This window comes from Stegostoma tigrinum, unplaced genomic scaffold (assembly GCF_030684315.1).
Source record: "Stegostoma tigrinum isolate sSteTig4 unplaced genomic scaffold, sSteTig4.hap1 scaffold_204, whole genome shotgun sequence".
Classification (NCBI taxonomy): domain Eukaryota; kingdom Metazoa; phylum Chordata; class Chondrichthyes; order Orectolobiformes; family Stegostomatidae; genus Stegostoma; species Stegostoma tigrinum.
Genome location: NW_026728142.1, coordinates 295513 through 308030, shown reverse-complemented (window position 1 = coordinate 308030; position 12518 = coordinate 295513). Strand labels below are relative to the sequence as shown.

Genomic DNA, 12518 nt, shown 5'->3' with positions numbered 1-12518 from the left:
AATTCCAACGGGCAAAAGCTAAACCCGTTGAACATTTCATCCAAGAGAAATATCCTTTGAAGATATTATTCTGTTGGAACTTTTGGAAGAAGGTTACCTCAGAGTACAACTGGATCTTGATCAACGGGCCAAAGGGCCAAGTAGTGGCAGATGAAGATTCATTTAGATAAAATGAGGCAGGCAAATAAGGGCAGGACTGACACACTTACTGACAAAGGTCCCGGGGAGTGTAGCAGAACAACAAGACATTGGAGCGTAGATTCACCGTTTCTTGAAAGTGGAGTTGTAGGTAAACAGGATAGTGAAGACAGCGTTTAGTACGCTATCCTTTACTGGGCAGTGCATTGAATTACTGGGCAGTGCATTGAATTACTGGGCAGTGCATTGAATATAGGAGTTCGGAGGACATGTTGTGGCAGCACAGGACATTGGTTAGGCCACTTTTGAAATACTGTGTGCAATTCTGGTCTCTCCTGTAGGAAGGATGTTGTGAAACTTGAACGGGTTCAGAAGGGATTTATAAGGATGATGCTAGGGTTGGAGGGTTTGAACTATAGGGAGGGGCTGGGGCTATTTTCGCTGGAGTGCGACAGGCTGACAGGTTTATAAAATCATGAGGGGCATGGATAGGGTGAACAGACAACGTCTTTTCCCTGGGGTGAGGGAGTCCAAAACTAGAGGGTTTAAGGTGAGGGGGAAAGACTTAAAAGGTACGTAAGGGCAACTTTTTCCATGCAGAGGGTGATGTGTTTATGAAATGAGCTGCCAAAGAAGGTGGTGGAGCTGGTACAATTACAACATTTAAAAGACATCTGAACAAGTATATGAATAGGAAGGGTTTAGATGCATATGAGCCAAATGCTGGCAAATGGGTCTAGATTTATTTAGGGTATCTGTTTGGCATGGAAGAGTTGGACCGACGGGTCCATTCCCATGCTGTACGGCTTTAATGACTCTCTGACTCTAAATACACAGAAGCACTTTCATTGAATTTCACTCACGCATTAATGTAATCGATAAGCTCCATTGGCTGGACCACTGATTTGTAATGCACAGTGTGACAATCACCTTCAATCCACGCCTTCTAGCCCCTTGCACAAATATTAATTCATCGTCGATTTTTCTTCCTCTCAGAATTCTGGGTCAGGGTGCAGAAAAGATTTCCAATGATATTACTGCGCCTGGAAGATTTATGTTATATAAGGAGAGGCGGGATAAGCATTTCTTCCACTGGTGTGTAGGGGATTGAGGGATGACCATACTGAGGTATATAAAATCATGACAGGAATAGGGAAGGTCAATGGTCTTTTTCCTGAGGTAGGGCAATTCAAATTTAGAGGGGAGTTTTTTTTTAAAGTGAGAGGAGAAAGATTTAAGAGGGACCTGAGGGGTCACTTTTTCAGACAAAGGGTGGTTTGTATGTGGAATGAACAGCCAGAGGAAGTATTAGACGCAGGTACAGTTAGAACATTGAGAAAGCAGGTACATGAACAGGAATGGTTTCGAGGGATACGAGCTAGGCATGGGCAAATGGGACTAGTTTAGTTTGGGAAACTGTGAAAGGACAAGTTAGGTGGAAGGGTCTGTTTCAGTGTCATCTGACCCTTTGATTCTATTCGTGATTTTAATTACACGCATGAAACATCCGCCCAAATATATTTACTGCAAGCAAGACAGTCCCACATAATAGTGACTCTGCTCCATTTTATTTTATATCTTTTAGTTTTGCTTACATCATAGAATTATAGAATCCCTATGGTATGGAAACAGGCCCTTCTGCCCAACAAGTCGACATCGACCCTCAAAGCAGCTCACCCAGACCCATCCAGCTATAAACCCAGCTAATCTACACATCCCTGAAACACTGTGGACAATTTAGCATGGCCAATCCACCTACCTTGCACATCTTTGGACGGTGGGACGAAACCGGAGCACCCAGAGGAAACCCACGCAGACACGGGGAGATGTGTAAATTCCACACAGACAGTTGCCTGAGGGTGGAACTGAGCCTGGGTCCCTGGCGCTGTGAGGCAGCAGTGCTAACCACTGAGCCATCGCACTGCTCGGTATTCCAGCACCTTGGCTAGTGGTTTGTTTTGAAATCAACATTCTGATTTATTCCTTTTTTTGCTTCTGCCATAATTTTCAGGTCCTCTTCCAAGGGGGTCTACACACATCAGATGTGATGAAAATTGAATTCATGCTGGCATACCTGACTTTCTGCACAAAGGTGTTGCCAAGTTGTCATGACTTTGTTGCTTGACATTGATATCAATTCACTACCATTCCGTACAAAATTCCGTAAAGAAGGCGTATGGTGTGTTGGCTTTCATTGGCAGGGGAATTGAGTTTAAGAGCAGTGACGTTATGCTGCAGCTCTATAAAACTCTGGTTAGACCATACTTGGAATATTGTGTTCAGTTATGGTCACATTACTATAGGAAAGACGAGGAAGCTTTAGAGTGGGTGCAGAGGAGATTTACCAGGATGCTGCCTGGGCTGGAGGGCAGGTCTGATGAAGAAAGGTTGAGGGAGCAAGGGCTTTTTTCATTGGAGCGAAGAAGTATGAGAGGTTCCTTGATAGAGGTGCACAAGATGATGAGAGGCATAGAGAGACTGGATAGTCAGAGAAATGATTATTATGAGGGAGAATAATTTTAAGGTGATTGGAGGAAGGTGTAGAGGAGATGTCAGAGGTAAGTTCTTGACACAGAGAGTGGAATGCACTGCCGGCAGTTGTGGTGGAGTCAGACACTTTAGGGGCTTTTAAGCGATTCTTGTCTAGGCACATGGAAGGTAGTAAAATATAGGGTATGCAGGGTAGATTGATTTAGTAGGATAAAAGGTCGGCCCAACTAAGTGGGCCAAATGCCTGTACCGTGCTGTGTTCTATAAAGACTAGCCCCTCAAGCTAGCTCCACAATTTAGTACAATCATGGTTGATCTGACCTCAGCGTCATTCCCACTTTACTGCCTGCTGTACCTCCACATAACTCTTTAACCCATTACTGATTAGAAACTGCTCTGCACCTCCTTAAACTTATTCAATTTCCCCGCATCCATCAGTCCAAACATGTGCACATCATGCACCATTTAGCATGGCCAATCCACCTAGTTTACATGGATGTGCAGGCTAAATGGATTTGCCATGGGAAATGCCAGATTATAGGGAAAGGCTAGGGGACTTATCTGACTGGAATTGTCTTTGAAATTTGTTGTGAACTCGATGGGCCAAATGGCCTGCTTCCACACTATAGGTATTCTGTGATTTTAATCTAGAACTGCATGCAATAGTCTAGGTGTGCCTAAACAACATTTTACGCAGCTCCAGGCCTCTCAACTATTTTATCAACCTGTCCTGCTAAAATAAGGAGGTAGTGGGCATTCACACCAGTGAGTGAATCTAATCCCCAGTGCTTCCAAGGGTCCTGTTGCTGTTCATGTTTTCTCTTGCGTTGTCTGTCTTGCCCAAGTGCATCATCTCACATTCATGTGAAATGAAATATGTTAATAACTTACTCTTCATTATCGGGGACTCTTGTCCGGAGCAATTTCATTTTCTCTGACATCCAGTCAGCAGCTGTGAGTTGTATGCTGCGGGAGTTCTGGTTAAAAAAAAGCCAAAACATATTCAGTGTGAAACCATGTGTGTTGGCCATTATGGTTCAATGGAAAGGCCTCAAATAATGAGTGGGCAGCTTTCCTTATCTAACACTGACAATGGTAAAGTAACACATTCTCTCCGGAAGTGGGATACCACCTTGCACAATTTTGACCAATACTTTGTTTTAAATAAGGTAACAGGTTCAAGATATTCCAAATCATTGTTTCACCGTGCAGAATGTGAACATTGATGGAAAAAGGTATTTTTTTTGAAACACTGCATCTTGCAATCATCAGGACAATGCACATGAAGTACTAAAGTTAAGAAAACACAGCACAGATTCTGTATGAGAGCAGAGTACATGAGAATGGACTCAGATTGGTTGAAATGTTGGAATGGGAGTCCACCAGTTAATTATGACTGACAGTTAACTGCCTTGACTGTTCAATTTAAAACCCAAGCAAGTTACATTTGGTTGGGCAAGGTATTCTACAATTCGGAAAATGGATGTCACCCATTTTGTTAATTTGAAAGAGACACAATGTCTCTGTATGTACTGTCTGTCTGCAAGCCCTTTTAGTTTAGTGTACACCACTTCCAACAAATGGTCCTGTGTGATACAGTTAACCTCGCTGATAAAGTTGCTTGTCAGCAAAATTCTTCACACACTCTGCTGTTAACAACAAGCATGGTGCTGGCCATACAGGCCTTTTTCAATACTCACAGCAAAATAAGCAACATTAAATGTGGTTCCGTGATTGCACAATATTTGCTAAATAAGATAAGATCTCAAAGAATTATGCTGACATCAATGTAGGAACATCATTCAGGATTACATAGTAGCCCATGCACATAGGTTCACATATGTTCTTTAGACCTGTTCTTTGCACTTTGAATGTTCATATATTAAACCTCGTTCAAATCAACAGACTAGGTGATAAGCAGGAGCAATTTTTTTGAGACAGAAAGAACTGCAAATGCTGGAGTCAGAGATTTAAAAAGAAAAGTGTGGAGGAAGACAGCAGGCTAGGCAGCATCAGAGGAACAGGAAAGCTGATGTTTTGGGTCGGGGCCTTCTTTGGAAATTACTGAAGAATTGCCTGTGTTATCCATTTTTTTTTCTTTTTGGGGTAAGACCTTGACCACCCAGATTCAAATTAGCAGGTTTGAAGTTTGAACAAGGCTGGCAGTTATCAGAGAGTAAAAATTAGCTTGCCTATTTTCTGCAGCAGCAACTGCCTATTAATTAGCACTTCCTTTTCAAATAATAAATAATAAAAAAACTTCAATAATTCAATTTTTTGTCTTCACTTGACTGGATATGTGCAAGTTGAAAAGTTTCAAACAAAAACAAAGTACCAATCTTGTGACCTGTAAACTTTTATGTCTTCTCCTGAGTCTATTCCTAAATTAGACTTTAGGATCTCTGCTCTCCACACTCACAATACTCGAGCAGTGGCCTAGCCAACAGTTTATGCTGCTCTTGAACTTCAAGCCTCAGCTAATAAAAGCAAGCATCCCAAATGGTTCTTAACCACGTCAAGAATCTGTCCTGCTGAAGTAAGGAGGCTGTGGACAATCAGACCGAAGTCCCTCCAATCACTCGTGCTTCTAAGGATCCAAATGTTGATCTTGTATCCCCTTTCCTTGTTTGTTCTGCCTAAATGCATCACTTTATACTTCCGTGACATGAAATATGTTAATACCACAATGCCTCAAAAACAAGATTTTTAACGCAAAGTGGAAAATGATCACACATCTTTGGAACTATGGGGTGTACTTATGGTGTTATTTTTCTTTGTACTTGATGTATTTATTTTCTGCTTATACAAAAGGGTGTTTTATTTGCATCCTGAAACAGCAATATGCAGCACCACTGTCATTAAAGTGATGGGATCAGTTCAAAGATGGACTCAATACCAGTTCAGCATGCCATATGTAACCTGCCTCCTACCAATTAGGTAGATTTCTGACTGGTGGTGAGGTTAAAACTACACTCCACTCAATGCCCATTGCCATAGCTTTTCAATAGTCTCACTGATTTAAAATCTGTTGTTGAAGGTGAATGTTAAATGCTTTGGTTGTCAGTCTTAGAGCATGGAACATTACAGCGCAGTACAGGCCCTTTGGCCTTCAATGTTGCGCTGACCTGTGAAACCAATCTGAAGCCCCAATCTGAAGAACCTACATTATTCCATTATCATCCATATGTTTACCAATGACTATTTAAATGCCCTTAAAGTCAGCAATTCTATTACTGTTGTAGGCAGGGCAATCCACACTCTGCATGAAGAACCTATCTGACATCTGTCCTATATCTATCATCCCTCAGTTTAAAGCTATGTCCCCTCATGATAGCCATCACCATCCGAGGAAAAAGGCTATCAAATGTGCACCCTATCTAATCCTCTGATTATCTTGTATGTCTCTATTAAATCACCTCTTAACCTTCTTCTCTCTAACAAAAAGTGTCAAGTCCCTCAGCCGTTCCACATAATATTTTCCCTCCATACCAGGCAACATCCTGGTAAATCTCCTCTGAACCCTTTCCAATGCTTCCACATCCTTCCTCTAAGTGGCAAACAGAACTGTATGCAATTCTCCAAATGTGGCCACACCAGAGCTTTGTACAGCTGCAACATGACCTCATGGCTCGGAAACTCAATCCCTCTACCAATAAAACCTAACACACTGTACGCGTTCCTAACAACCCGATCAACCTGGGTGGCAATTTTCAGGGATCTATGCACATGGACACTGAGATCTCTCTGCTCATCCACACTACCAAGAATCTTACCATTAGCACAGTCCTCTGTATTCCTGTTACTCCTTCCAAAGTGAATCACCTCACACTTTTCCCCATTAAACTCCATTTGCCACCTCTCAGCCCATCTCTGCAGCTTGTGTATGTCCCTCTGTAATCTGCAACTTCCTTCTGCGCTATCTACAACTCCACCGACTTTAGTGTCATCTGTACATTTCCTAAGCAATCCTTCTACGCCCTCATCCAGGTCATTTATAAAAATAACAAACAGCAGTAGCCCCAAAAAAAATCCTTGCGGTACACCACGAGTACTGGGGTGGCACGGTGGTTCAGTGGTTAGCACTGCAGCCTCACAGCACCAGGGACCCGGGTTCAATTCCAGCCTCGGGCAACTGTCTGTGTGGAGTTTGCACATTCTCTCCATGTCTGTGTGGGTTTCCTCCGGGTGCTCAGGTTTCCTCCCACTGTCCAAAGATGTGCAGGCTAGGTGGATTGGCCATGCTAAATTACCTGTAGTGTTCAGGGGTTTGAGAGTTATAAGGGGATGGGTTTGGGCAGGATGTTCCAAAGGGCGGTGTGGACTTGTTGGGCCAAAGGGCCTGTTTCCACACTGTAGGGAATCTAATCTAATCTAACTGAACTCCAGGATGAATATTTTCCAACAACCACCACCCTCTGTCTTCTTACAGCTAGCCAATTTCTGATTCAAACCGCTAAAGCATCCTCAATCCCATGCCTCCGTATTTTCTGCAATAGCCTACCGTGGGGAACCTTATCACACCACATCAACCACTTTACCCGCATCCACCTGTTTGGTCACCTTCTCAAAGAACTCAATAAGGTTTGTGAGGCACAACCTACCCTTCTCAAAACTGTGTTGACTATCCCCAATCAAATTATTCCTTTCTAGATGATTATAAATCCTTTCTCTTATAATCCTCTCCAACACTTGACCCACAACCAAGATAAGGGTCACTGGTCTACAATTACCAGGGTTGTCCCTCATCCCCTTCTTGAACAAGGGGAAAACATTTGCTATTCTCCAGTCTTCTGGCACTATTCCGTCGACAATGATGATATAAAGAGCAAAGCCAAAGGCTCTGCAATCTCCTCCCTAGCATTCCAGAGAATCTGAGGATAAATCCCATCCAGCCCAGGGGACTTAGCAATTCTGGAAGGTGTGACAATAGATAACACCTCATCCTTGTGAACCTCAATACCGTTTAGTCTAACAGCCTGTATCTCAATATTCTCCTCGACAGCATTATCTTTTTCCTGTGTGAATAGTGACAAAAAAAATTCATTAAGTACCTCTCCTATCTCTTCAGACTCCACCCACACCTTCCCACTACTGCCCTTGACTGGCAATAATCTTACTCTAGCCATTCTTTCATTCCTGACATACGTATAGAAAGCCTTCGTGTTTTCCTTGATCCCACCTGCCAAAGACTTCTCCTGTCCCCTCCTGGCTCTTCTTAGGTCTCTCTTTAGATCCTGCCTGGCTAACTTGCAACTTTCAAGCGCCCGAACTGAGCCTTCACTCCTCATCTTTATGTAAGCCTCCTTTTTCCTCTTAACAAGAGATTCAACTTCTTTAGTAAACCACGGTTCCCTCACTCAACCACTTCCTCCCTGCCTGACTGGTACATATTTATCAAGGATACACAGTAGCTGGTTCTTGAACAAGCTCCACATTTCAATTGTGCCCAGCCCCTGCATTTTCCTTCCTTATCCTGTACATCCTAAATCTTGCCGAATCGCCTCATAATTGTCTTTCCCCAGCTATAACACTTGCCCTGTAGTATACACCTACCCCCTTCCAGCACTGAAGTAAACATAACTGAATTGTGGTCACTATCACCAAAGTGCTCACCAACCTCCAAATCTAACACCTGGTCTGGCTCGTTACCCCGTACCAGATCTAATATAGCCTTGTCTCTTGTTGGCCTATCTACATACTGTGTCAGGAAACCGTCCTGCATATATTGGACAGAAACTGACCCATCGAAAGTACTCTAACTGTAGCTTTTCCAATCATAATTTGGAAAGTTAGACTCCCCCATAATAACTACCATGTTACTTTCGCTCCTATCCAGAATCATCTTTGCAATCTTTTCCTCTACACCTCTGGAAATTTTTGGAGGCCTGTAGATAACTCCCAACAGGGTGACGTCTCCTTTCCTGTTTCTAACCTCAACCAATCCTACCTCAGTCAACAAATCCTCATCAAACGTCCTTTCTGCCATTGTAATACTGTCCTTGATTACCAATACCACACCTCCACCTCTTTTACCACCTTCCGTGATCTTACTGAAACATCCAAACCCCGGAAACTGCAACAACCATTCCTGTCTGTGCTCTATCTATGTCGCTGAAATGGCCATAGGCCATCATGCCGTTAATTTTGAATTTAAGAATACAGACATCACAACAGCCTCTTGTAGTACATTCATAATCCACATTGACTGAAAAAGAGATTCTGGTTAATCCAATATGAATGACAGGAAAAAAAAAATCAAGGCTGTAGGAGCTGCTCCTTTTCCGAGATATTTTCAGGGTTGGACCCGATTTCCTCGAATTCTCGGAACAGTAATTATTGTTTTATAAGCTGTTGCATTGTTTTGGGGCTTTGGAGAAGAAAAGATCAAAACAATGGCACCTTAAAGAGGAAGAAGTGAGACAAAGGCAGTGGCCACATGGGAAATGGATCAAACTGTGAAAGAGACCTGCACTGCTGTCCATCTCCAGAACTGAGGTATTTGCTGTTTAGTTTCAAGTATTGGTGGACATTGGAGTTCCAAGAAAAACACACAAGCTGTAAAATTCCCAGCTGACCTGGGGGCAACAAATAAATCTGTGTGGGGTTTCTCACAGCAGGCAAAGTGTTTAGTGGCTACTTTTAAAGTGTAACTTTTTACTAAATCTACAGTGAGTAGAGTAATAGACAATAGGTGCTGGGGTAGGCCATTCAGCCCTATAAGCCAGTACCACCATTCATTATGATCATGGCCGATCATCCACAATCAGTATCCTGTTCCTGCCTTATCCCCATAACCCTTGATTCCCCTATCTTTAAGAGCTCTATCCATCTCTTTCTTGAAAGTATCCAGAGACTTGGCCTCCACTGCCTTCTGGGGCAGAGCATTCCATATATCCACGTTTTTCCTCAAGTCTGTTCTAAATGGCCTACCCCTTATTTTTAAACTGTGTCCTCTGGCTCTGAACTCACCCATCAGCGGAAACATGCTTCCTGCCTCCAGAGTGTCCAATCCCTTAATAATCTTAAATGACTCAATCAGATCCCCTCTCATCCTCCTAAACTCATGAGTATACAAGCCCTGTCGCTCCAATCTTTCAACAGATGATAGTCCCGCCATTCCAGGAATTGACCTCGTGAACCTACGCTGCACTCCCTCAATAGCAAGAAAGTCCTTCCTCAAATTTGGAGACCAAAACTGCACACAATACTCCAGGTATGGTCTCACCAGGGCCCTGTACAGCTGCAGAAGGACCACTTTGCTCCGATACTCAATTCGTCTTGTTATGAAGGCCAGCATGCTATTAGCTTTCTTCACTGCCTGCTGTACCTGCATGCTTGCTTTCATTGACTGATGTACAAGAACACCTAGATCTCGTTGTACTTTATCTAACTTGACTCCATTGAGATAGTAAACCTGACTCCATTGAGATAGTAGAGTCGAGTAGGTTCTTTTTTGATTATACATTTTCATTGAGATCTGTCTGTTGATTAAAAACTTTAACAATACAAAAGGTACTAAGCTAGCCTGGAGCAGTGTTTTTAGGTCAGTAAGACTGTGCTATTTTCTGGGTGTGCAGATGTTAAGGTGCAAAGAATGATATGCCTTTCATGTTGGATGTCGGAGATTACGCAGAATTTCAACATTCTTGATGATTATTTCGGCAGGAAGTTTGTTTGGCTGTGAATCGTATTGGATCACATGGATCAGTCAGGGAGGCAGTTACAGGCAATGAAGAATTTACAGCAGCCAGGGGGTGTGATGGATGGTAGTTGCAGGGAAGGAGATCGACCAAAAGATGCAGTCAGACAGATGGGAAACCTCCAGGAAAGGTTGGGGTCGGGGAGACATTGGTGCAGGTGCAGGAGTCTTCTGTGGTTATCCCCATCTCAAACAAGTATGCCATTTTGGAAAAAATGTTGGGGAACAGGATGGACCAACGGCTACATTTCTGGTACTGAGACTGGCTCCACTGTAACAAGGGGTATGTCAGGTTCCAAGTGAACGATTGTGATAGGGGACCCTCTATTCAGAGACACAGACAGCCAACAGTGAGACATCAGAATGATGTGCTGCCTCTCTGGTGCTAGGATCAAGGATGTTTCAGATAAGTTGCAGGCTATTGTCAATGAGAAAAGGGACCAGCAGTAGGTCATGGTAAATATTGGAACCAACAACATTGGAGGAGATAAGGGCAAGGTTCTGAGGAGAGAATACAGAAAGTTATTCAGGAATTTAAAAGCTGGCCCAAGGGTAGTAATATCTCAATTACTCCTGCAGCCATGAGCTCGTTAGTGTAGGAATAGGAGGATAGAGCAGTTGAATGTGTGGCTGGGGGGTTGGTACGGGGAGAAGGATTCACATTTTTGGATCATCGGAATCTCTTCCGGAATAGAAGTGATCTGTACAAGAAAGATGGATTACACCTAAATTGGAAGGGACTAATATACCGGCGAGGAGATCTGCTAGAGCTGCTTGGGAGCATTCAAACAAGCAAGGAGAGTGAGGGACATAGGGAGAAAAGAGATCAGTCTGAGGCTGATACAGTTGGGTAAAGGAGTAAGTCAAATAGACAGCAGGCAGGAACAAAACAGAGAATGAGGGAGGACTGATTGCATTGTTAGGCCTCTTAATAAATGCAATTTATTTCAAAGCAAGAGGCTTGACAGGTAAGGCACACGAACTCAGGGCATGTTTGGGAACATTGGTCTGGGATATCATAAGGATTACAGAAACATGGCTTAGGGATAGACAGGCAGCTTAAATGATCCAGGCTTTAGATGCTGTAAGAATGATAGAAAGAGTGGCAAAAGAGGAGGGGGAGTGGTGTTTTCGAATAGGGATAATATTACAGCTGTACTTAGGATATTCCTGGGAATACATCCAGCAAAGTTATTTGGGTGGAACCGAGAAGTAAGAAAGGGATGATCACCTCGTTGAATTGTCATATAGACATGTCCAATAGTTTGCAGGAAATTGAGAAACAAAATTTGTAAGGAGATCTCAGTTATCTGTAAGAATATTGGGAGGTGATGGCAGGGAATTTTAACTTTGCAAACAAGAGACTGGGACTGCCATAGTGTTAGGGCTTGGATGCAGAGGAATTAGTTAAGGGTGTACAAGAAAATTTTCTGATTCTGTATATGGGTGTATCTACTAGAGAAGGAGAAAAAATTGGCCTATTGTTGAGAAATGAGGCAGGACAGGTCACTGAGGTATCAGTGAGGGGCCACTGACCATAATTCTATTAGCTTCAGAATAATCATGGAAGAGAAAAGACTGGATCTAAAAGTTGAAATTCTAAATTGGAGAAGGACAAATTTTAATGGTCTCAAGCAAAAACTTTCAAAAATGATATAAGGAGAGTCCAGGAAAAGTATATTCCTTTTAAGGTGAAGGGCAAGGCTAGTAGGTATAGGGAATGATGGATGACTACACAGATCGAGGTGTTGGTTAGGAATAAGAAGGACGCACATGTCAAGTATAAGCAGCAGAGATCAAATGAATCCCTAAAAGAATATAAAGGCAGTAGGAATATACTTAAGAGGGAAATCAGGAGGACTAAAAGGGACGTGACATAGCCCTTTTGGCCAAAGCCAAGGAGAATCCAAAGAGATTCTACAAATGCATTAAGGGGGAAAGAAAAGGGTGGCTAGAGAGAGAATAGGGGTCCTTAAAGATTAACAAGGCCACCACAGATGGAACTGCAGGAGATGGGGAGGACATGCTAAATGAGGATATTGGATCAGTGCTTACTGTTGAGAAGCTAGAGAATGGGGGTAATAAATAGCAACATCTTGAAAAATGTCCACATTACAGTGGAAGCAGTGCTGAGCATCCTAAAATGCATAAAAAGTAGATAAATCTCCAGGGCCTTATCAGTAGTAGTGAT

General features: G+C 42.8%; 1 protein-coding gene across 1 annotated transcript in view; it reads right to left on the bottom strand.

Moving 5' to 3' along the window:
- The window catches only part of LOC125467360 (complement C4-A-like), a gene marked incomplete at its 3' end in the record, with an annotated part of 173948 nt that overhangs the window by 128955 nt on the left and 32475 nt on the right, over positions 1–12518 (bottom strand). The window contains exon 5 of the mRNA XM_059643735.1: positions 3520–3605. Coding sequence (XP_059499718.1) covers positions 3520–3605 — 86 coding nt within the window. The remainder of the gene's footprint in view (positions 1–3519; positions 3606–12518) is intronic.